General features: G+C 45.4%; 2 protein-coding genes across 11 annotated transcripts in view; both read left to right on the forward strand.

The window, feature by feature from the left end:
* Positions 1-15,377, forward strand: part of OTUD7B (OTU deubiquitinase 7B) — a 62,036-nt gene extending 46,659 nt beyond the window's left edge. For all 9 annotated transcript variants that reach the window (XM_046684212.1, XM_046684217.1, XM_046684210.1 and 6 more), the window contains 6 exons: positions 3,728-3,840; positions 5,504-5,631; positions 5,941-6,090; positions 6,684-6,798; positions 7,876-7,960; positions 8,981-15,377. In XM_046684212.1, the coding sequence (XP_046540168.1) occupies positions 3,728-3,840; positions 5,504-5,631; positions 5,941-6,090; positions 6,684-6,798; positions 7,876-7,960; positions 8,981-10,189 (1,800 nt within the window). In that variant the 3' untranslated portion in view covers positions 10,190-15,377. The remainder of the gene's footprint in view (positions 1-3,727; positions 3,841-5,503; positions 5,632-5,940; positions 6,091-6,683; positions 6,799-7,875; positions 7,961-8,980) is intronic.
* A 959-nt stretch (positions 15,378-16,336) lies between these two features.
* MTMR11 (myotubularin related protein 11) lies at positions 16,337-23,971 on the forward strand. Of its 2 annotated transcripts, none has more exons than XM_046684220.1 (17): positions 16,337-16,590; positions 16,942-17,032; positions 17,477-17,598; positions 17,832-17,892; positions 18,059-18,201; positions 18,701-18,779; positions 18,903-19,038; positions 19,282-19,369; positions 19,529-19,617; positions 19,703-19,827; positions 20,306-20,372; positions 20,594-20,664; positions 21,194-21,360; positions 21,660-21,833; positions 22,094-22,276; positions 22,915-22,994; positions 23,323-23,461. In XM_046684220.1, the coding sequence occupies exons 1-16, from the start codon at positions 16,525-16,527 to the stop codon at positions 22,972-22,974; spliced, it is 1,722 nt and encodes a 573-aa protein (XP_046540176.1). In that variant the 5' UTR covers positions 16,337-16,524; the 3' UTR covers positions 22,975-22,994; positions 23,323-23,461. The 2 variants fall into 2 exon arrangements, with proteins under 2 accessions (XP_046540176.1, XP_046540175.1); XM_046684219.1 differs by having other exon boundaries at positions 16,340-16,590; positions 22,701-22,994; positions 23,323-23,971.
* Positions 23,972-24,604: the final 633 nt, after the last annotated feature.

Raw genomic sequence — 24,604 nt, forward strand, 5'->3', positions numbered from 1 at the left:
ACAAGTCCATAGGATTTTTATTGTTTTGTTTCTTTGCTTAAAATAAGCCTAGACCAATTTTTAAGGACTTATGTTTTCAACCCTTGTAGAAATGTAAATGCTTAAAAAATGTTTTTGGCTGTATATACCATTTGTTTTTCATATGCTCACTTTGTTTGTTTAAAAATTTTAAAAGTATGCTTGTTAACTTGAGTTTGAATGGTACTTCTCAGGGGTTTAGTAAATGTTGAGGCTTCTTTTGTATAAGAAAGCAACAATGGACTGTTTGTACTTTCCATCCCCACAAGAGGGGTTGGGCAAACTATGGCCCATGGGCCAAATCCCACCAACTAGTTTTGTAAAAAAAAAAAAAAAAAAAAAGTTTTGTTGGAAACAGTCCCGCCCATTCATTTATGTGTGTATGTTTATGTAAGTGCTCTCCTGCTCCAGCAAGAGAATAGAGTAGTTCATATGGCCCCCAAAGCCTGAAAGATTTACTATCTCACCCTTTACAGAAAAAGTTTGCTGACTCTTTCTCTTTAATAATGACAATATATATTTACATAAAGATAATGGGTCTTCCTGTTTCTTTTTCCCCTGGTTCCCTCTCTGTCTTTTATGTTTAACCTCCTGCTCTTCGTGTATATCTATATTTTACCATGTATATGGCTAGATGTTTCTGGCATTAATATGAGACTATCTCTTCAGAAAGTTATCTTTTCTTTCCATGTTCTTTCTTTTCTCCTTTTATTGTTCTGTCATAACTGACCATAATGTAGAACTAAGGGTTTTTTTGTTTTAGTTATTAGAATTTTATGCCCTGAAGATTTAAAATATGTAAGTAGAATGTGTTATGTTTCTTTCTCAAAAACAAAAAATCTGGGGCTGCCCCATGCCGTAGTGGTTAAGTCTGGTGTGCTCCACTTCGGCAGCCTGGGTTTGTAGGTTTGGATCTCATGCATAGACCTACACCATTCGTCAAGCCAAGCTGTGGCAGTGACCCACATACAAAATAGAGGAAGATTGGCACAGGTGTTAGCTCAGAGCAAATCTTCCTCACCAAACCAACAAACAAAAAAGAATCCAATTGTTAAAATTAGAATGATTTTAAGACCAGAATCCTATCTTTGATCAGCCTATCTACCCCAGAAGATTCCTGAGGGAAATAAATGCACAGGGGCAAGGCCAAGTAAACAGCATTCTTTATTACCACCAAACCCCATGGCTCCCTGGTGAGCTGGGCTGGACCTTGTGGAGGGCTTCTTTTGCCTGAGCTGGAGTCAGCCTAGAGTTTGACTTCCTCACTACTGAATTCACACCATACCTGAACCTTAGATTTGCCCACTCCAGAGACAAAAAAAGGCCAAACCAGAGCATGCTAGCTATTAAGTAGAAGTAATAGTCAGACACTTGGTGTGCCCAATTCCAGCTATTAAGCTATTATAGTTATTATTTTTAAAGTGGGGTTAGATTGTGATGGTATTTATCCAGGACACCCAAAAATACCCAAGTGCTATTTTTGGTCAGCCACTTATTTCCTCTCGAAGTCCCCAATGGAAATACATGCATAGAGAACAGTGGCTAGCGAAGGAGCAATCTTTTTACTCAGCACATTGAAAGTTCCATACTGAAAATGTGGCCTAGATAATTGTTTTAGCTCAGACCATTCATGGCATTATACCCCACCTTGGGAGTGGGAATGTAGGGAGAGGAGTGATGGACTGGGGAGCTTCTTTTAGCCAGTATCAAACACCAAACAAACTAAATTAGTTTTGATTTCCTGGGCCTCCTTGTTTTGCGTTGAAATTGGTGGTAAAACCCAGTAAGAGCCTTTTCAGGCTAGAAGGGTACTCCACCTAGTGGCTGTGTATATAAAAACAGGAAGCAGAAATAGGTGAGAGGAAGAGGGAGACCGATCCTCCTGGATGTGTATTGGTGACCATTTATCAGAGTGAGCAGAGCACCTCATATATAACCTGTGCATTATTCTTTTAATTTTTAAGTGAAAAAACTTGTGATAGCATTTTACAAACTGAAAATAGCTTTGTCGTTTTTTTATTATTAAAGCTAAATATGCTCACAACAGCTCTTTAATCCCTGTTAAATTTGTTCTTGATGCCCCTCATGTTTCCAGTGTGATTCTACTCTCTCAGTGTGTGTTTAAGCTGTATAAACTCATTTTAATACTAATGTAAGAAAATATAATTAATAAGGTAGACTTGTCTCCCAAATCATCATATAGATCCTGAAGCCAATATGATTTTTAAAAATTATTTGTACTGCTTCTCCCACTCCTTTGATAAAAATTGTAGTTTCACTCAGCATGTATTTATTGATTACTGATCACATAATAGACACTAGGCATACTGCGTAAAACAGTCCTTGGCCCAAAAGTAGTAGGAGGAGATGGATGTGTAAATACATAATTGCAACAAAGTAACAGTTGATGACTTCTATGCTAGAAGTCTGTATGGCAGTTTAGGATGGAAGGCACAAAGGAAGGAGTGGTCAATCTATCAGGGAGATTTAGGAAAGGCTTCATAGAGGAATGACACTTGCCTTCTCTCCTGACAGCTGAGAAATTGTTCACCAGCTGGATAGGGAATGGGCTGCTCCAGGCAAAAGGAACGACCCACACAAAAGCTGAGAAGTATAAAACAACATGGTGCATTCAAGGAACTCCAGCTAATTAAATGATATATCAGACTAGAGAGATGGGTAGCAGCTGGGAAGTGGACTTGGTATGCTATACTTAAGGAGTTTCAACTATATCTAATAGGCAATGACAGCTCTTAAAAGAATTTGTAGCAGGGAGCAAAAATCATCAGATTTTAATTTTAGAAAAATCTTTCTGGTACCCTTGTAGAAAATGGATCAGAAGAATGTATGACTGGAAGTAGAAAAACCAGTTAAGCATCCATAGCAATAGTTCATACTTAATAATTGTTGACTGAAGGGATCCAGGTATGGAGTGGGTGAAAGGAGAGGGTTCTTAGATAACTCCCTGGTTTCCATCTTGGGTGTGTGGATGATAGTGCTATTCCCTAAGGTAAGAATATAGGAAGAAGAGTGGGTTTTGGAAGAGATAGGAGTTCAGTTTTGACTGTATAGAGTTTGAGGTAGTCATGGGCAAGTGGCCATCTTCAATAAACAGCTGGATGTGAAGACAGAAATTAAGAGGAAGTCTGGGCTGGAGAGGGAGATTTTAGATTCCTGAGCATATACATGGCAGTAGATGAGTTTATGGGAGTGGAAGAAAGGAACCAAAGCTAAAATCATTGACAAAACACCAATATTTCTGGAGTAGACAGAGTTCAGAGAGGTAGGAGAAAGTAGCATTGTATAAGTTAAAGGAGAAGAAAGTTTAAAGAGAAGATCAAATGCCAAATGAAGGGTAAGAAAGATGAGAACCAAAGAATCCACTGAATTTGGCAATTAGAAGGTCATTTTCCTTTGCCAAAGTCAGTTAGGTAAAGTGATATGTAGGGGATGAGGGGGGTAGGCTGGAGGGCAGAAACAAGCTAGATTGCAGTGGGTTGGCAAATGGATGAAAAAGAAGTGTGAGAGAGATTATAGACTATTCTTCCATGAATCTTGACTATAAAAAGAAGAAATGTGACTTGTAGTACAAATTGTAAGATAAGTGCTAGGAGAATGGAGAGCAGGATAATGTGAGTGAGTTGGAATGGCTATTGCCTCTTGAACCTAGCCTCTAATTGCTTGATATCCCTGCCTGTCTTTCACACAGTCAGGGCTGGTATACACAGAGGATGAATGGCAGAAGGAATGGAATGAGCTGATCAAGCTTGCCTCAAGTGAACCTCGCATGCATCTAGGTACCAATGGAGCCAATTGTGGTGGGTAAGTATGGCTAAGTGGGGGAGCAGGAAATAATCTTCACTGAGTCCTCAGTGTCCAAAGAGCTCTGTGCTAAAAGGATGTTAGAAGGAAAGAGAGGAACCATGGTAAGGGCACAGAAGGGTGTAACAGGATGGTATGTTCTAGGACCTACAGGTCAGTGTTGCTGGAATATAGAGGACGTGGTGCAGAATGATAGATAGATGAGGCTGGGCAACCCAGATTTTTGTGTGCCATGATAAGCTTTCTCTTGAACCATGCTAAGCAAGTAAAATTGTATACTATCCAGACTTTGGGAAACAGCAGGACAAATGATCCAGTTTCCTCAATAAATAAATTGCAAGGAAAATAAAAAGCGAGAGAGAACCTAAGTTTAAAGACAGTTAAAAGACGTTGGAATGGACATTTATAAGACAGTTGGGGAAATGTGAACAATGTCTACATGTTTGGTTATTGTTAACTTTTTTAAGTGTGATATTAATGGTATTGTGGTGGTTTTTAAAAGGAGACCTTTATTTTTTAGAGATAGAAACTGAAATATTTTTGGATGAAATGATATGATGTCCAGGATTTGCCTCAAAATAATCTGGTGAGGTAGGGTGGGGGCTGCTAGGGAAGTAGGTTGAGGTCTAGGTGCAACGAGATTGACCATGTGTTTATAATTGTTCAGGCTGGGTGGGGGATACATGAGAGTTTAGTATAATATTCTTTCCAGTTTTCAGTATGTTTAAAATTTTGAAATTTTCTGTAATAAAAAGTTAAAAATTATAACCTATCCAAACTTTATTGCGCATAAGAATAATCTGAGGCAATTGTTTAAAATTCAGATTTCTGGACTTCCACCCTAAGGAAGTCCAGTTGAGTTGGACTCAGGTAAGGCCCAGAAATCTGCATTTGTAGCAGGTATTCGATGTTGAATAACATTGTGTTAGGGGGCGGGAAGCCACTGAACTGTGAGTATCTGAGTGATGGGAGCAAATTCGCATATTTGAACCTGCTGACTGCAGAGTGGATGATGAAGTGGAGGGGAGAGAGACTAGAGGCACTTGTAGTAACCCAGGAAACAGGGCAATGGGTGTGAGCAAGACTGGTAGATTGTAGATGGGCCAGAGGAGATAGATAGAAGAGACACTTAAGAGATGGAATTGGTCAAGCCAGATGATTAATTGAAGATCAGAGATAAAGAACAATAAGTATTTCACAGATTTCTGATTAGGTCACTAGGTAGATGGTGAGGGAACATAGGAAGAGGAATTTTTTATTGTAGGACATGATGTGTGTGATATGTGAGTGGTCGTGGTGGGTAAAGTAAGCAGGATGAGGCTCCACAGTTGCGTATTGAGCTACTGGATAAAGAGAATTGGGAAAGGCTGCTGAGCAAGATGGGTACGAAGAGAGGGATTACCTCCAGATTCTTCACGCTACTTTAACCCTAGAGCCTTCAGATCTGCTTTCTCAGATTTCCCATCTGTGAAATGGAAGTAGAAACAGCCATGGTAGCATAAAATAATCAGCTATGTCCGTGGCAGCCTTAAGATTAGAAAACCAGAGAAGGATAGTCTCTTTTTCCTCTTTGCAGAACTGGTCTTTAGAGGTCTCTTGTTTTGTTTCCTTCCCTTTCCCTTCTACTGAATCCCTTCTACTCTCTCCCCTCTTGCAACTCAAGGGTGGAGAGTTCAGAGGAGCCTGTGTATGAGAGCCTAGAAGAATTCCACGTCTTTGTCCTTGCCCATGTGCTTAGGAGGCCCATAGTCGTCGTGGCAGACACCATGCTGAGGGACTCCGGCGGGGAAGGTGAGTCAGTTAATCCTTACTCCATCCTGAGCACCCCCTATTTGCAGAGCCTTAGGCTAAGCACTGGGAGGAGGGCGGGAAGGGAACATATAGACCCTTGGAAGAAAACAAGGTATAAATTAGAAAAATGAAAAAATTCTCTAGAGATTCAGAGTAAAGCAGTTGGGGTTAATTGATGAGGCTTCTTAGGAAAGTACTATTAAACAGGGGTTGGAATGAAAGGGAAGACTCACTTGGCAGAGTAGAGTGGAGGGATTGCCCACTAGGCAAGAACATCGCCTTGGTAATAATCTTCACGGTTTCTTGCAGCATTCGCCCCTATTCCCTTTGGGGGAATCTATCTGCCCTTGGAGGTCCCAGCCAGCCAGTGTCACCGCTCCCCTCTGGTGCTTGCCTATGATCAGGCCCACTTTTCTGCACTTGTGTCCATGGAGCAGAAGGAGAATGCCAAGGACCAAGGTACTGAATGCAATGTCTGTGTCTCTGGTGTCTTTTGGTCTGCTTTATTTTCACTTGGAAAAACTGAAATGAGAGAGAATGTAAGAGGAAAGAATTAAGTGAGGTGCAAGCCCAGACAGCACATATTGATACTGTTTTACTAAACTATAAGATATACCAGAGTTTTAAAATTAAGGATTAAAAAAAAAAACAGGTTTTGGGGAAAAACACAGTAGCCTGTATTCCCTGCTCCCTGTTCTGGAGTAAAGAGTTTATGTATTAAGGTCATAACCTTCCAAATGACCCCTTGCTGTGTCTTAATGATTTTGAATTCCCTGAATCCACATTCACTGGCAAGAACATTATGAGTGTTAGTTGACTGACTGGTGAGGAGTCGTGGAGATTAGTGGCCTAAATTGAGTGCTGGATATTAAGGGAAAACCAGTCCGTTAGTTTTTAATGCTAGGGTAATTCACATGTAAGAATTGAGAAGTGGCTACAGTTAAAGATCTGTGGTATGATTCAGCCTCCTTTTTAGTGAAGTCAGCCTGTGTTCAGTTGCTTTCCTCTCTCCTCAAGGAGACTCTTTGATGACATGTTTTTTTCCTCTTCAGCTGTGATCCCACTTACAGATTCAGAGCATAAGCTGCTGCCCTTGCACTTTGCTGTGGACCCTGGAAAGGGCTGGGAATGGGGCAAAGATGACAGTGACAATGTCCGACTGGCCAGGTGAGGCAGACCTAGCCTTTCCATCTGCTTTGTAGCTGCAATCTCTTCCACATATGGCCTCTGTCTCCCAGGGACTTTTCCTCAGCTCTGAAGCAAGACTGTCATGCCCTAGCTTTAGTGTCTTTGGGAAGATGGACTTGTTCTTTCTTTATAATATGAAGAGTGTTCTTTTTTTTTTTTTGCTTTTTATTAAGATTATGATAGTTTACAACCTTGTGAAATTTCAGTTGTACATTATTGTTAGTCATGTTGTAGGTGCACCACTTCACCCTTTGTGCCCACCCCCCAGCCCCCCTTTCCCCTGGTAACCACCAATCAGTTCATGAAGAGTGTTCTCTCACTGATATGTCCCAGAATCCCAAAACAGTGATCAGAAAATCAAGATAATCAAATCACACCTCTGCAGCTCAAGTGAGACGGGTTTTAAATAGTTGACCAAAATAGTTTGCTCTGGGTTTTTGCCTTTCTGGAATTTAAATAGCAAGAAAAATACATTCTCTCCCAACACACACCCCTCCTCCCAGAAGCTGGAGCCCAGAGGCTCCCTGCCTCTGTGTACAGCGTCCTGTGAAGGGTCTGTGAATGTAAAAGCTCCTCCCTTACCTCTTACCCAGTGCTTCCTTCCGTGGGCTCCTGAAACTGGGATCCAACTGAAAGGGATGATTTAAAAACCAAGAGTTTATGGCTTTTAAAAAAGTTCTCACCTAATTATCAAAAGCTCCTTTTAAATAGTATTTACAACAGCAACAAGAATAATGGCTGTGTTTAGTAGGTATTTCCTATTTTCCAGACACTGTGCTGGGCCCTTTCCAAATACTATTTTAATCTTCACAACAACCCCACAGGAGTGATATTATTATGTATCCCCATTATCAACCCCAGCTGAGTCTTAGCGGTTGAAGTGACTTGCTGAAGGTCACAAAGCTTTAGTATTTGGGAGAGCTGTAATTCAAACCCAACTCTGTCTGAGTCCCAAGCCATGTAGTCCTCACCCATCCTACCTCTCAGTTGGATCATACTGTTTTGCTTTTTAAAGGTCGTTGTATGTTTTTAATTCTTTTTTTCTCCTTTTCACAGTGTAATCCTGTCCCTAGAGGTCAAGTTGCATTTGCTTCATGGCTACATGAATGTGAAGTGGATCCCGGTGTCCTCTGATGCACAGGTGAGGACTTCTCCCACCCCACCGTGTACTTCCTCATTTTCAGTGACAGGGAGAACAAGGGCATGTGGTGGTAGTCTCCTTCTGAATCTCTTCTGAGTGGTGGCTTATGGTTCAAGGTTAGGAATAATGGGAAAATATCAGATAAGTTCCAAAAGACACGTTTTCCTGCCTTTCTGCCTGTCAGTGCCCTCTATTTTCCACATCTCCTCTCCAACCAAGCTCTGATTTCTGATTTCTGTGTTCTAAAACACATTCTTCAAGAAAAGTTTTCTGGACTTTTTGGTGAACTTGAGATTGTCATTACTTTTTCCCAAGCCCTCTATACATAGACCTCTGTATCAGGCACCAGATGAGACAGAGTAGCTTAAACAACTCCTGATCCAGGAGGTTCTGAGGACATCATTATTATCCATAGATCAGGAACACAGGTGCCAGGGCACATGGATGGACTCCAGGGCTGAATGTCTATAAGTTGAGGGGATATAGAATGGTTAGACTTCGTTGGTTGTGGTTAGTCAAGACTTCCTTGAGGTTAATTTTGGGCAGAATTTGGCATAGAGAAATTTATAATAAAGGACATTCCAGTGTGTATAGAATATTCTCCCTCCTCACCCAGAAGCCATGTATTATATAGTTGCTTATTGCTCTGGAAGAACAGTCAGGCTTCATTTTGATATCTTCTTACTACAGAAGGGAGTCAAATTGCAGGGGATGAGATAAAAGTTAGATATTAGATACATCTTTCCCTGGCCCATGGGAGAGCCGACTGGGGCCGGGGAAGGACAATGCCTTCCTGGGTGACCCTTCCCCCATCATGACAGCCGCCTTTCTCTGGAACTTGGCAGTCACTCCAAGGAGGAAGTTTACAGGCGTGTTACCATCCCTCTTCCACATGGCTAATTCCTATAGCAATGGCTGCAGGGAACCCTGGGAGCCAGATGGATGGCCTAGACGTCCCTGGGGGCTTCCCTTAACCCAGGCCAATGGAGTAACTGTCAACACTGTTCTTGTCTCTTTCAGGCTCCCCTGGCCCAGCCTGAGTCCCCCACAGCCTCAGCTGGAGATGAGCCCCGGTCTACTCCTGAGTCTGGGGAATCAGACAAGGAGTCAGTTGGCAGCAGTTCTACCAGCAATGAGGGCAGCAAGCGGAAAGAGAAGTCAAAACGAGATCGGGAGAAGGACAAGAAGAGAGCAGATTCCGTGGCTAACAAATTGGGCAGCTTTGGCAAAACCTTGGGCAGCAAGCTCAAGAAGAACATGGGAGGCCTGATGCACAGCAAGGGTTCTAAGACTGCAGGGATGGGAACGGGGTCGGGGGTAAGCAGTGGCACAGAGACACTGGAGAAGAAGAAGAAAAACTCGCTGAAGAGCTGGAAGGGTGGCAAAGAGGAGGCAGCTGGGGACGGGCCTGTATCTGAGAAGCCCACATCTGAGTCTGCTGGTAATGGAGGGAGCAAGTATAGCCAGGAGGTGATGCAAAGCCTGAGCATTATGAGGATTGCGATGCAAGGGGAGGGGAAGTTTATTTTTGTTGGAACCCTGAAGATGGGTCACCGTCACCAATATCAGGAGGAGATGATCCAGCGCTACCTTTCTGATGCTGAGGAGAGATTCCTGGCAGAGCAGAAGCAGAAGGAGGCAGAGAGGAAGATCATGAATGGAGGGGTAGGGAGTGGGCCTCCTCCAGCCAAAAAGCCAGAGCCAGATGGTGGGGAGGAGCTGCTGACTGCCCCCCAGGCAGAGTCCAAGGCAATGGCGTTCTCTCCTGGCTACTCTGGGGGCTTTACTATCCCTCGGCCTTCTGGGGGTGGAGTCCACTGCCAGGAACCGCGGAGGCAGTTGGCAGGGGGTCCATGTGGGGGGGGCCTACCACCATATGCCACCTTCCCCAGACAATGCCCTCCTGGGCGACCCTACCCCCATCAGGACAGCATCCCTTCTCTGGAGCCAGGCAGTCACTCTAAGGATGGAGTTCACAGGGGTGCATTGCTACCAGCTGCTTTCCGCGTGGCTGATTCCTATCGCAACGGCTACAGAGAGCCCCCTGAGCCAGATGGATGGGCTGGAGGTCCCCGGGGGCTTCCCCCAACCCAGACCAAATGCAAACAGCCGAACTGCAGCTTCTATGGACACCCTGAGACAAACAACTTCTGTTCCTGCTGTTACAGGGAAGAACTGAGGAGGAGGGAACGTGAACCCGGTGGGGAGTTGCTGGTGCACAGGTTCTGAATGAGGGAACCTTGGAGGGCAAGGGGACTAAACAAAGAAAGTTAAGCTCAACTAATTGGCTCATCAAGACCCAGCCCCCATGTTGATGGGGCAAATGCAGTAATGTTTATGGGAGCCTGGCTAGAAACTTTTAAGTGTGTGTGTGCTGGAGAGCCGCCAGGCTGGCAAGAGCAGGTCAGGGCTGGACAGTGCCTCGTGGGCTGTACTAGTCCTTTGCCGATCTTGACTTGATGGGACTGAGGAGGTACAAGGGGGGAAAGATGGTGATTCTGTCTCATAACCCCTTGGGTCCATCCCGGGACCTAAGGGAAAGTAGTAGGGGAAGGTTTGGTGTGTGGGGGCGGGGAGGTGGGCAGAAGTCTGGAGGAGGAACGGACAAAGGAAGTAATCAGTCAATAAAAGAAAAAGCAGACCAAAGTTCTTTTAGGTTGGAAAAAAGCACATGGTGGTTGGAGTCAGCAGTGTGGAGAGAAACTGCAAAAATAGACAAATTTGCTGTTGATTTGAATTTAGAAATTGAGGTTGGATAAATTCTTCCTGGAAAGCAAGGCAGTAATGTGTGCTCATGGGTGCTTATTAGGAGGGGGTAGTTTAAATCGGTTTGAGATGAGAAAGGGAGGAACTTAAGAGGGGAATCTTTTTCCTCTTAAGTTGTATTTTCTTGAAACAGCTGTCTGTCATCTGTTCTAGTTCAAGAAGAGATTGCCGATTGCCCCCTATCTTGCCCTTATCCTTTTTGAGGTCTGAGCTCAGCTAAGTGAAGAAGGTTGTGATTTCTTTTGACTTTAACTTTATGAAAAAAAAAGTTGCCTCTGGGGAAGGGAAGAGAGTGATGAGAAGATCAGCGGTGTGTGTTGGATTTTCTCCAGGTGGGTTCGCACAGGGGTGATCGTTTTTAACTATTTAGCAATAACCACACATTGGGGTTCAGGTGCCACTTGGGAGGGGTGGGAGGAGGACAGACCTTTGGCCAGACTGTTTCAAACAAAACCAAAAACCTAAAGAGAGCACTACCGTCTTCTGCTGCTGCATTTCTGTAGAAAGCAAATTATTTGACTGGTTTTTTTTGTTTTTGTTTTTTTAACGGAAAAGAAACAAACAAAAAGACCCCAGCGAGCAAAAGCATTTTAAAAAATGATTTCTTTTTTCCTATTTAAATGATTCTTTCTCCTTCCTCTCTACTTTTGGAGAATGAATTTAACATCCCGGCTTCTTTTGTTAAGCCATAGCTGACCTTAATCTGTGGTTAGTTTATTAAAATAATAAAAAAAATTTGTAAGAAGAGATATTTTTGATAATAGGACTGATGTTGAAACATGGGGTAGGGGTTGGGGCAATTTATAAAAAGGTAGTTAGAGAAATATATTTTAGTGAACTATAACCACAGATCACAGATTACTCCCAATGAGTTAATCTGTCTAGGTTTTCCCCTTTCCCTGACTCAACCCTTTCCCCCAGGGGGTGGGAGTGGGCCTGTGGACACAGTAGGGGAAGCTCCTTTGCATTTTGCACAAAGCACAAGTCTGGACAGCCTACGCTCTGGCCAGCACCATTTCTAAGAGCTTTAAACCGGAGGACCTATCCTGGGCCAATTTTCCTTTTTCTTTCTTTTTTTTTTTTCTGGGAAAAAAATCAACTATGCAATTGTATACACTCCTGGGTGCATATGAAGAAGGGGAATAAGTGTACTTAAGTGTCCAGAGTGTTACTTGGGGCTATTTTTCTGTATTTGGATTTCTCTTTTGAGATATGTACTCATAACCCATCCCGTGGAATGTAATCCCCACATTTGATCTAAGGCAGACATGGGCTGGGTGTGTGTGCTGGGGGCCTCGTATTTGCTTCTGCCCAGTCAGGAAAGTTGTCATCCCATATTCCCCGTGGTAATAAAGCCAGCCAAGATTATCCTCTTAGTGGAACTGCTCAGAGTTTAGAAAGGTTCTTTTCTCCTCAACAAACTTAAAAGTCACTTATTTTCCAAATCTGATAGTCTGTTAATCTAATCATTTCCTGTGGCTATTAATTCTTAAGCTTTTATCTGAAAATAAACTGGTTTCAAGGAAGCAATGAGGTCAAAGGAGGAAATGTATGTATTTCTGGACTGGGACTAGTATGAGAAGAGCACTCCCCTCAGGTACAAAACTTGAGAGAGTACCAAAAAACTCAATAATCAAGATAAATACTGTTTTAATGCGGTATTTAAAAAAATCAATGCAAAAAATCTATGATGAACAAAATATCAAAATCTTAAAGACAGCATCCAACAGGACTGGGATTAGGGTGAGGGAAGTAAGGCTGAATGGAGCAAGTGTGGGATTGAATCCTGTCTTTAAAGCTTTGATACTTTGTGGATTTTGGTTTTCAAAAATAGTGCATTAAAATAGTATCTTGGTTATTGAGTTTGGGGGCACCGCTTAACTTTTGTGTCCCAAGTGTGAGTGCCTTGCTCACCTCACCCTGTTTCTGGGGTTAGAACAACGCTGGCGAGACCTCCACCTCGTGAACTTCCATCCCTAACAGGCACCCAAACAGTGGGTGGCTCAAGCTCACTCCTTGAATGTGCACAGTTCGCCCGTCTTTCCCTTTGGCATCCATCGAATCGACATCATAGGATTCTGCCTGGACCAATAGGAATGGAAACAGACCAGGGGTTTTCCGAGTATAAAACCAGGAAAGTTTTGATTCTCTGCTGGACTGCTGTGTTTGGATTTGATCTGTTACTAGATTCTAGTTAATACTTTTGTTTTTAAAAACTGAGGACAAATGAACAAAAACAGAAACCTTGTGTCATGTTTGTTTTTGTTTTGATTTATAAATTAACTAATCCCAGTTCCTTTTGACCTCTTTTCAAATAAAAAAGGTGGAAATTCTGGAAGGTGGCCTAGGGGTGAGTGAGTATGGTAAAATAGGGCTTTATTTAGGCCCTGTAGCTTTTTATTAAGAAATAAATTAACATTTTTTAAAAATTTGAGAAGGTAACTATTTATTGAGGTATTAAAAAACCTCTCCATTCTAAGGGTGAGGGCCCCTAAGTCAATGGGTGTTTTTCTATGGGGATGAGTAAAGTTTGTGTTGCTTTATTGTTTGAAGGAGTTGTGTAGGAAGAGGGGTGAAGGGATAATCCCTGGGAAATGAAAACAGACTCGGGTTGGTTTGTGGTATTTTGGGAAGATGAGGGGTTAGAAGAGGCAAGCCCATGCAATTACTGTGTTGGGGAGAAGGGAGGAGGAGGGTACATGGCATGCAGTCAAAATGAGCAAAAATGCCTTGGTTAAGGAGGGGTCTGTGGGTGAAGGGGGAGGCAGACCCTGTAACCCTAGATGAGGGATGATATGATCTCTCAAGGCTTAAATAAGTGCACTTAGTTCCTTTAATCCAGGGCATGGGGATACTTACTGAGGTTATTATTGGAGAGGGGAGATTTTCAGGATTCTTATTTTTCCCCCTTAAGACAGTGCTACCCCTCCACCCTACATTCTCCACCCCAGCCCTGATGGAGCAGGTATACTGTAGGATAGGCCTCCAAATTCCTCCCTTCATTTATGCTGGTTTTATTGAGAGTTATAAGATTTAACCAAAAGTTTTTCCCTCTTACTGGATTCTATCAACAAAATAAAAAGATTATATCAAACAGGTTTTTTTTTTTTTTAAGATTCAGTCTCTTTATGGCATGGGGATAGTGTTAAACTCAGTGCTGCACAGGGCCTGGAGGGAAGTGCCCTCCCTTTCCTGTTGGCTCAAGTTCTTCAAGGGAAACTAAAGCTCACAGACCAATAAAACAAACAAAATTAGCAATGACTTTGTATTGTATATTTGGGATGTGATACTGAGCTGGAAAGAATGGAGCTGGTTCTGAAGGACTTCTGAGAACCTAGCTTTTGCCATTCTTTTTAGTCCTTTCTAAACAGCCACATATCCAAAGTTCCAGTCACGTTTTTTCTTTCCCCATAAAGGGGCTTCAGAGATGAAGCCCTCTAGACTCTGTCCTCTTGTTTCTCCAAGGAGTCAGTGTCCCAGACACACAGCCACAGGTGGGAAGACAGAATTAGAAGCCCCTGCCTGGCCTGGAATCACCTGTACCCCAGATTTTTCTAATTTCCTTTTCCCTCCAGGCCCTGCAACTGCAGATTCAATGAGTCATACAGACACTCGGTCTCTCTCACTTTGTGGATACCCAGTCTACAAATCACAGGGTGTTTTGCCCCCCGTACTTAAACTGATTAACGAAATATTTATTATCATGTCCCCATGTAGACTTTCTCCATGCCACCTCCCTTCACTGGCCATGTGGGTAAAGGGGTGGTAGAAAAAGGAAGGGAAGCTGGCTGACAGTAGCGCTGAGAGGATTGGGGGTGGGGAGGACCTTGGCCTCTTTCTGTGCTTATAACTGGATCTGTGACTCATCTGGTGACTCACTCAGCTCCACCTCCCTCCTCCAGCTGCCCCTCCCGGCAGCCTTCTCTCCTCACACAAACCTGCAACCAGACCAGGATTCTGAAAATGGAAAAGTCTGATACAGCCCCTTGTCTCTCTACCCTTCCTTTCATCCACTAACCCTCCACTGGATGTGTGTGGGGTGGTGAGAGTGGTTCTCCTGTTACTTAACCCTCAGCTGCTGCCCCCTTTGCATTCCTGGTTGGATGCTGATCCAAGTCACCCATTTTTTTTTCTGTCCCTGACTTTTCCCCCATTCCCTTGATGTTTTTTCTCTTTATTCCTCTGCTGCTCCTACATCTCAAAGTATTAAAGAATAGAATGAGGCTCTTAAATGAAGGAGGGTGAGGAGAAGAAAAGTGGATAATGAGATTTTAAAATTGTGGTACACACCTCTTCCCATTGCAACAGACCTTGGGACGTATTGTCTTCCCCCAAGAGAATGAGGCCCGTGTAATGTAGGTGGGAGTCGGGGTGCTTGGTAGCTTTTAGGACTTCTAGAATCAGGCTTCAGGGCCACCTTCCTAGCAGGTGTATGTCTCTTTGTTCCAGATCAACTTCCTGTCTCACAACATCTTCACTATTTCCACAGTTGCAGCCAAGACAGGGAACCAGTAAAGCTGAGGCCGGAAGGGTGTGTACGCTGAGGGGAGGAGAGAGTTGAATGTCACTGTGCAAAACTGAGGCCCCCACCTAAGGATTGCTGCCTCTGTACAGACTCAAAATCAATAAAACAGCAGCTCAATAACTCTTACTTTGTATTTGATTTCCTGTCTTTTTCATATCTAAAAGTAGATTTTCGAATTCCTACCCCCAGTCACCATCAGCCACAGTTCCTTTACTTCCTTTCTGTGCCTTCCCCACCATCTTCGCTTGTTGAGTTGCAGGAGGGAGGGTGGGGGATGGGGTTGTTGAACTGAACAGAGGTTTCCAGCCCTCAGCTTTCCAAGTCCTGAACATGAATCATTAATTTGGAGATTTGGTGTCTGGGTTTGGAGGGAGTGAACCAGTTGGTTGGGATGGGTTTGTGTGTGTGTGTGTGTGTGTGTTTGATGGATTAAGTGGTAAGATCTTTACCTTGGCCCGCCCATCCCCACCCCAAGAACTTGCACATAAATATATTTCAGTTTCTCTCTCTACTTTTCCACTGCACCCTATACATGAGGTATGTCTCATGATCCCTGGAGAAGGATACACAAAAACACCTTAACTTGCCCCCCTCTCCAATTCTTGTGCCTCACCAGGCAAAAAATTCACTGAGGTCTAATTTCCATTTGCTGCTTCTCAACCACTTTTGTTAGGTCCACCAGGGAGGCAGTAAATAGGCCTGAACTACTTTTGCATTCCTCCCACCCCCTCTATTCCCTCCCCCACCCCCTTTAAGAAGAGAGAAGAAAACCGAGCTTCCCAGGGAAGCCATCACTGAGCGAATCCAGAGAAGTGGCCCAAATTATTCCAGTTTAATACTCAGTATTACTGTTCCCCTCAGACAGTCTCCAATGCTCATGAACAGGAAGAGAATAGGATCTGGGATTGGGGTGAAGGGAAGCTGGGTACTTTTTTCCCAGTTCCCCATTTTGTCCTCACCTTTCTCAGGCTCCTCCACTTCCTCTTCACTTTTCCAAAATTGTGTGTATTCTCCTTTAAGGGGCTGGGCATCTCTCCCGCCCTCTCCAGAGTCAACTGAAGTTTCCGAGGAGCCTCCTCTGGCTGGGCTGGACACACCTTTCAAAAGACCCCAAATCGTGCTCCGTGCACCTCAAACACTCCTTTCCTTTGGGCCCTCCCCCTCGCCCTGACTTGCCTCCTCTCAACTACAAGATTCAGCCTCTCCCCAAGGAGTTGAGCATCCTCGAGGTTTCCTACTCTTAACTGCTCCGTCCCCGGATGGAGCCAGAGAAATGTGGTGGGGGGGCCGGGGCCAGAGTTTCAACATCGCCCCCCAGAAGGAGGAGCCAGAGATGGGGGTAAGGAGAGGAAACTTGGGCTTGGGGGGGAGAGGGGCAGTCTGCAAGAGGGTGTGAATGGGGATGATGTGGAGATAAAAGAGGGAAGAAAAGGATCTAGGGGAGAAGAAGGGCCTCTCCTATCAACTTCGGTTGATGGAGCTTGGTCTGTCTTTTTCAGTCTCAAGTTCATTGTCTCATTATCCATTAACCAGCCCCTCCCTTTACTCTCTGCCAACCCCCATCCTGAGCTCCCCACAGCCACTGATCTCAGTTTCCCCCGAGAGTCTGAAGCCTCCAAAGGTGGCTGCTGAGGTAATCCTAGACCCCAGAGGTGGAGAGGCCTGGGGATTAACCCTATACCCTTCACAGCTCTCCGGACCAAAGTCTGTTCAGGGGAGTTGGATGCCGGAGCGCAGGAGTCGTCAGCTTGGCAGTTGCATGTCCTCTGGATGCCTCCCAGGTAATAATGCCCTTCCAATCCTTCTGCTCTCCAAAGACTCCTCCAAATTTCACCCTACTCAAACCTTGTTTCATACCCTTGCCAAAGATACCTCTGTGTTCCTTTTCCGGCTCAAAGTGCTTCTGCCTGAGGCTTGCTGTCTTCTGTGCGCAGAACTGTCTGGGAGCTTGGACCTTGATGGTCCCTCTGTTTTCCTGACCCTGTTATCCCTTTTCTCATTTACTTATTCAATAAACATTTGAGTGCCTACTATGTGCCAGGCACTGTTCTAGGCTCTAGAGCAAAAGAATACAAATTCTCTCCTCCTAAGCTTTCATTCTAGTGGGGTTAAGGGAGGATCTTAATCTTCCCTCCTTAGATCCTCCTGTCTCTGAGAAGTGGGTGTATGCAAGTGTGGACAACACTGGGACTAGTCATAACCTGGCTTCCCTTTTTCCCCTGTAGGGGAACAGATCCTAGCATGGGCCCCAGGGATGAGGAAGGGGCTGGAACCTGAATTGCCTGGAACCCTGATCTGCACCAACTTGAGGGTCACCTTCCAGCCCTGTGGATGGCAGCGGAGTCAGGTGAGATGGTTAGCGCAAGGGAAAGGACGCTAGCATGAAATGGGTAGGGGAGTCTAGAAGGATTAGACAAACATTACAGGAAGTAAGATAGTGAGAACTATGTCTAAGGGCTGTCTTTTGAATGTATCAGGGATAGTCAATGGGGACTATCTGTAGGGAGGGAAGGGGCTGCCAAGGCAGGACAATGAGAGAGATCTCAGATGTCTTTAGCATCAGTCATGTGCTTCCTCTAGGAGACTCCCCTGAGCAGTGAATATGATTTTGCCCTGGTCAACGTTGGGCGAGTAGAGGCTGGTAAGTTTGGGGGTTGGGTGAAGGACTCACTGGGGGTGTTGGAACCCCTCCTCATCCTCCTTCTATTCTCAGAGGACAGCCAGGGATGGACTAGGATGGGCTGGAAGAGTTCCTCCTAGAGGGACCCTAATCCATGGCTATGCTGCTCTCTAACTCTTGACTTCAGTAAGTGGCCTGTCCCGAATCCAGCTCCTCCGTCCAGGGTCCCTGCTTAAATTTATTCCTGAGGAGATTCTGATTCACGGCCGAGACTTCCGGCTGCTCAGAGTTGGTTTTGAGGCTGGAGGACTAGAGCCTCAGGCCTTTCAGGTAAGAGGTCCCCAACTCGAGGACCCCTCCTTCCCTTAGAGCCTTGTGATCCCTTCCCTGGCAATTCTCAGTACTCCCCTATCTCCCAGGATCCCTCTCATCATTCTCTCTGCTTCTCTCCTGAAGGAGAGGCTAAAAGGCTGGGATAAATGATAGTAATATGAGAATAAGGGGCCTGAATTCTAGTTCGGGTCTGCCAATTATCAGAAGTGTGACTATGGGCAAGTGTCTTCCTTTGAAAAATGGGGTGGGGGTGGGGGAGGGTTGGTTGAAATTATTGCTAAGATTCCTCTCGGAATTAATACTTTGTGATTCTGTGGTTCTAGCTGTGTTCTCCTGACCCCAATCCTCATGACCTTTGGAAGCTCCCTTTGTTAGGGACTATCTTCCTTATTCTTCTCTATTGTGGCAAAAGCAGTGGTGCAACACGTGAGCCCCATTTCCTTCTTTTCAATTCTGTAGTCTGAGACAAAAGGATGGGATGCCCTTTCCTCCACAGGTGACCATGGCCATTGTCCAAGCCAGAGCTCAGAGCAGGCAAGCCCAACAGTATGCAGGGATAACCCTGAGCAAGGCTGGTGAGTGGGGGTGCTTTAGGGTAAGGAAAAGTAAAGAGTCTGAAAAAGCAGAGGCTGGCTGAAGACAAAGAACTGAGAAGCTGTCTCTGGTTCCTCCTCCTCTGTGCCTCACTCCTGCCCTAGGCCAGAGGTCTAGCTCCAGAAAACCACCTATTCCCCTCTTGGAGATATTAGAAGACTGGGAGACTGAGCGGAAAAAGCAGGGGGCCAAGGGCTGGAGGGTCAGCACCGTCAATGAGAGGTTCGACGTAGCCACCAGGTGATCTCCCAGTCCACTCCTGCTGCCATCTCAATCCTTCCAGTTTTCTGATCCTCTAAAGTTAGGACTTCCCACAAACTCCAGTCTCCTAGGACATCCACAAAGCTATGCCCCTTGCCTCCTAGATCTCTAAACCTGCAATCCCTTGGAACGATCCTTACCTAAGCAGCTTTCTTGTAATAACAGCTTTGCATTATAACGAGGTCACTGAGCCAAGCTGTAACATAACTCTCAATTTCACAGCCTCCCCCGTTACTTCTGGGTCCCTAACCAAACTCTGGATAATGAGATCAGGAGAGCATTTGGCCACTTCCATCAGGGCCGTGGACCGGTCAGTGTGAGGGTCAGGGTAATGGTTGGGGATTAGAGGGTCATGGGAGGTCAGGGGTCAGTGTGGAGGGAGGGAATCCCTGTGAGCTCAGTGTGGGGGCAAGGATAGTGTGGGGCCAGGAGTTTCTCCCATAATGATCCTCCTCTCACTCATTTGAAGCGCCTGTCCTGGCATCACCCTGGCGGCAGTGATCTTCTCCGCTGTGGTGGCTTCTATACAGCCAGTGACCCTAACAAGGAGGACATCAGGTGAGGGGAGGTTTGATGAGAACAATCAAGGGTTAGATGTTCAGGGCAGACTCCTTCCCTTACTTTCTGACTCCCTCCCCTCCAGAACAGTGGAGTTGATGCTCCAGGCTGGGCATTCAGATGTTGTCCTGGTAGACACAATGGATGAGCTGCCTAGTCTTGCAGATGTCCAACTTGCTCACTTGAGGCTGAGGGACCTCTGCCTACCTGGTAAGAATAACCTCTGACTGCTTACCCCTACCCTTAGACCTGCGGACCCTAACCTAGTTTACCTTTTGCCTGCTGTAGTTGATATCCCTTCAGCCCGATAATCCTTAGTTTTCTACTCAACTCTTATCTCCAACAAACTCACTATCTTCCTGTCTTCCCAATCCCAACATCTTTATTGCGATATAATTTATGTAAAAATTCAACAGCTTTATTGCGATATAATTTATGTAAAAATTCACCCTTCACCCATCTTAAAAGTCACTGAATTCAATGAATTTTATTATATTTATGTTGTATTGTTGTAAAACCATCACAATTTTAGAAACTTCATGGCCATTTATAGTTACTTCTCATTCCTATCCCTAACCCTAGGCAATCACTACCCAACTTACTCTTAACCTTTCAGGCTATGGATTCTGAATGTGAACCCTGTGTTCCCCGATCTCTTTGCCCTTCTAACATCTCTACTCTTTATCAGATTCATCTGTAGCTGAGGATAAATGGCTCTCAGCCCTGGAAGGAACACGATGGTTGGATTATGTCAGGTACTCCCTCTTTGTCTGACTGATTTATAATTCGACCCTCCCCAACCTTCTGTTAACTTGGACTCCTAAATGGCCTTCCATTAACTCTTCTCCTTGGTTTCCCAAGAATACTGTTATTTGCTGCTTGTTAGAAGGAGCTGCCTCTATTTCATCCCATGACACAACACTCCCTTCCTTCAGGCTTATCATTCTTCCCTCCTCTTCCTCACCTGCCCCTCCAGGTCTTGTCTTCGAAAGGCCAGTGACATTTCAGTCCTAGTGACATCCAGGGTTCGCTCTGTAGTACTTCAAGGTGAGTGTCTTGAGTCAACCCCCTCCATTCCTTGCCTTTTTCCTTTACCTACCTGACTGGTTCTGTTCAGGAGGGAGAACTATAAGGCTTCCTTGTTCCCTTCTAGTGCTAGCACCCTCTCCTGTTACTAGGAACTACCCATGAGCTCTAACTCATCCTTTAGTGCTACCTCTGCCCCCCGCTAAGCCTGTGGTCCCTAACAGTATGGTTCTCAGCTCTCTGTTCCCATCCTTCCATCAGCGGATGGGGATTGGGATTGGGGTGGGAAGGACTATGTGGAAGCTGATTTGATATTTATGATTCTGCCTCCTACATGTGAAGTTGGGTATTTCTATCCAAGTGGCGTCTATGAGTGAATCATTTAAGGTCTTTGTTTTTTCTTTACTTCTATGTGCCCCCTTGATCCTAACTACCCAAAACTTTTCCCCTCTGTGCCTCTCTCTTCTTGCTATGTTTCCTTTTCTCATTCTCTTCTGCCCTAGTTTCTTGGTCCCTCCTTCTTTGTCCCTTCTCCCTCTTTATCACCCAGAGCGCGGTGATCGTGATTTCAATGGCCTCCTCTCTTCACTCGTCCAGCTGCTTTCAGCCCCTGAAGCCCGAACACTGCTTGGCTTCCAATCACTAGTGCAGCGAGAGTGGGTGGCAGCTGGACATCCTTTCCTGACCCGACTTGGGGGAACTGGGGCCAGTGAAGAGGTGAGAATGTTTTAGGAGGGTATTGGAAGGGTATTACTAAAGAAGTAAGGGGATGAGGAAATTATACAGGATAATCTGTTGGAGGTGAATCCAGTCAGAAGGGTCCTAAGGTTGGGCTGAGCTTCAAGAGAGACCCAGATGAGTGAGGGACCACAACCCTCTACTAGTCAATTCAGATTTCCATTCCCTGACTTCCTTAGTTGCTCCTGTTCCCTGTGTCTCTCATCCCCTGTCATTTTGTCATCCCCCCACGCCGAGTCCCAGAATCCCTTCCAACCTCTTAATGTCCCTCTTCTCAGGCCCCAGTGTTTCTCCTTTTCCTTGATTGCGTCTGGCAGCTCCTCCAGCAGTTTCCAGCTGAGTTTGAATTCTCTGAGTTTTTCCTTCTTGCTCTTCAAGACAGTGTCAGGGTTCCTGACACCCTTACATTCTTGAGAGACACTCCCTGGGAGCGTGGAAAGCAGAGTGGACAGGTCAGTGATTTCCATTTTTGACTTGTCTTTTTTTTTTTTTTGCCCCATTGAGAAGTACTCTCTAAAGTTTAGTCTTGATTTATGAAAAGTAAGGTCTGTGGGTGGGAAAGGGGGAGGTTGGTGCTCACTCTGAGGACTGGACTTTCACCCTACATGATTCTTATAGTAAGAGATGAGAGTTTCATGATTTCTCCATAGACTTGGGAAAAGGATTATGCTTTTTCTGTTTAACCATCCTTTTTCTTGTTTCCTCTGTCCAGCTCAACTCCTATACACAAGTCTATACCCCGGGGTACTCCCAGCCCTCAGCTGGGAATTCTGTTAACCAAAAGCTGTCTGTCTGGGACTGGGATTTACGCTACAGCAATGAACAGATACTACAATTCCATAATCCTGGCTATGACCCAGAACACTGCCCAGGTTCCTGGCTCCCTAGACAGCAGGTGAGGTGTCTAAACTTCCTAAATTCCCTTGACTTTCTCACAGGCTCATCCTACTAGATGGGGTGAAGTGGAAAGACAGTGTCTGAGTTCCCCAGGGAAAGCTACCCAACTCCTCTTCTGTAGCTGTTACTTATAGTCCCTGGCTGTCCTGAGGAAGACAGAAATCCTGGAATAGCACAGAAGGCATCCTTTTTATCCTCCTCATTTCCTCTCTTATGCATACATTTTACATGTTTCCCTAAAATCAATTTTAATCAGTCCTGAGGTCTAGTTTGAAGCCTAATGAGGAGAGTAGACAAAGAATTCTCAGGGAGAGGCTTGTAGTTCCATCACTAGTGCAGTGTGAACTGGGCATTCCTTCCTGACTCAGTTTGGGGAAACTGGGGTCATCTGGTTTCTAGGTTGCTTTCCCTTTCTCCTTTAGCCAAGCTTCATGGTTCCTGGACCCCCCAGTTCTGTGTGGCTCTTCTCTAGAGGGGCCCTGACCCCCCTGCATCAGCTCTGCCCTTGGCGGGACAGTCCCTCCCTGCTTGCAGTCTCTTCTCGTTGGCTCCCTCGACCTGCCATCTCCTCAGAAAGTCTGGCTGATCAGGAGTGGGGGCTCCCTTCACATTGGGGAGCTTGCCCTTTACCACCAGGGCTGTTGCTGCCTGGATATCTCGGACCCCAGATCAGGCTCTGGAGACGCTGCTACCTGAGGGGAAGGCCTGAGGTCCAGGTGAGCAGGGGAGACAGGGATTGGGAGTGGGAGAAGGGGCCTGACTGCTGAACCAGATGTGCTAGCAGAAACCAGATGTTTCGATGTTTCTAGGAGCTGGAAACGCAAGGGCTGTAGGGACTGGGAAGTGAAGTACCGTTCCTGCTGGGATCAAAGTGGATACATTTGGGAACGTGGGAAACTGCTGGAGACTTAAATCACGCGGAACCTAGGGCATAACTGGAGGGGAAGAGAGAATTAAAGACACCAGAAGCAGTGGGCAGATCTTAGAAGCAGAGAGCTAGAGCTGCAATAACATTCCTCTCTGCCTCTCTTCACCCCTCCCCAGATGGGCCTCTCAGCTCCCACAGTCTCTGGCCTCCAGGATGAGCTATCCCATCTTCAGGAGCTATTAAGGAAATGGACACCAAGAATATCTCCTGAGGATCACTCCAAGAAAAGAGATCCAAACACCATTCTCTCCCAATCCTGTTGAAACTGCTGGCTTCCTCATGGGCAGGGCAGAGGGCATCTGAGATGATGGAGGGTTCCCTCTAATCTTTCAGTTTTTCTTATCTAGTCATGCTGCCTCAGCTTTCACACTCCAGCCCTTAACAAGCTCACAGACTTGAGCTTTCATTGCAGATGTGTGGTGCTAACCTTCTCCAACTCTTGTCCTCATTTGTTTCTTGTGATTTGAAGAATTAAGAAACAATCCAGAGTATGATCGCCTCTTTTTTTCAGGGAAATTGCATGCCTTTTGGATATCCAACTGTTAAATTGTGAGATCAGAGATGCTGTTCAGCAGTCCCAAGATGGCCTACAGACTTCATTCATCACCTCCTCTTGCAGCTTCTTTAATTCCAGTTTCTATTTCTTCCTTTATGGTTTTCTATGGGCATGGGGTGGATATGGGAGACACCCTGTCTCTTCCAATTGTGTATTTTTGTAGTGACATTTCTATTAAGGAGTTCATTAAAGCACAGTATTTATACACATCGCTGGCATTGTTTCTTGTGTCTGAATAAAGCATCCCAGATAAGAAAGTGGTGGGTGGAGGGTGGGTGTCACCCAAGAAGAAGGCACCCACCATATTGTTGCTAAGGAAGTAAAGGTATGTGTCAGCTGAGGCTCTGCAGAATTCACGTGCAATTCAGGAAAAGGATTCTCTTTTCTCTGCCTCCCATTTAGGGGCAAGATGGGACAAAAGCACACCAAGGTGTTGTTGCTGGGGCCGGGGGTGTGTTCTGTAAGTTGAGACTGGGGACTCCGGGCTTCAGTGTCAACTGCCCCTCAGCTTTGGGCGCGCTCCATCTCGGAGCCCCAGGTTCCCCTCACCCCCATATGCAATAACAACTCGGGGAAGTCAGACGTCGCTCCAGCTTAGACATTCCGTAACGCCCTCCCCTGAGGGAAAATGGAATACCTGAAGCCCAGGCCCAGGCGGTGAGGCCGAATCGGCCCAAACGCGGCTCGAAGGCAGCCGCGTCCTTGCGGTGGGGGAGGGGATTCCCCAGCAGACCCTTCTCTGGGGAACAAAAGGTTCACTTGGCTACAAAATATATGAAAAGTAAAGTTTTGTTCTTGTAGGTTTCGAATTTACAATTTTGGGAGCAGCGTAGCCCTTTGAC

The sequence above is a fragment of the Equus quagga genome, chromosome 13 (assembly GCF_021613505.1).
Source record: "Equus quagga isolate Etosha38 chromosome 13, UCLA_HA_Equagga_1.0, whole genome shotgun sequence".
Lineage (NCBI taxonomy): Eukaryota > Metazoa > Chordata > Mammalia > Perissodactyla > Equidae > Equus > Equus quagga.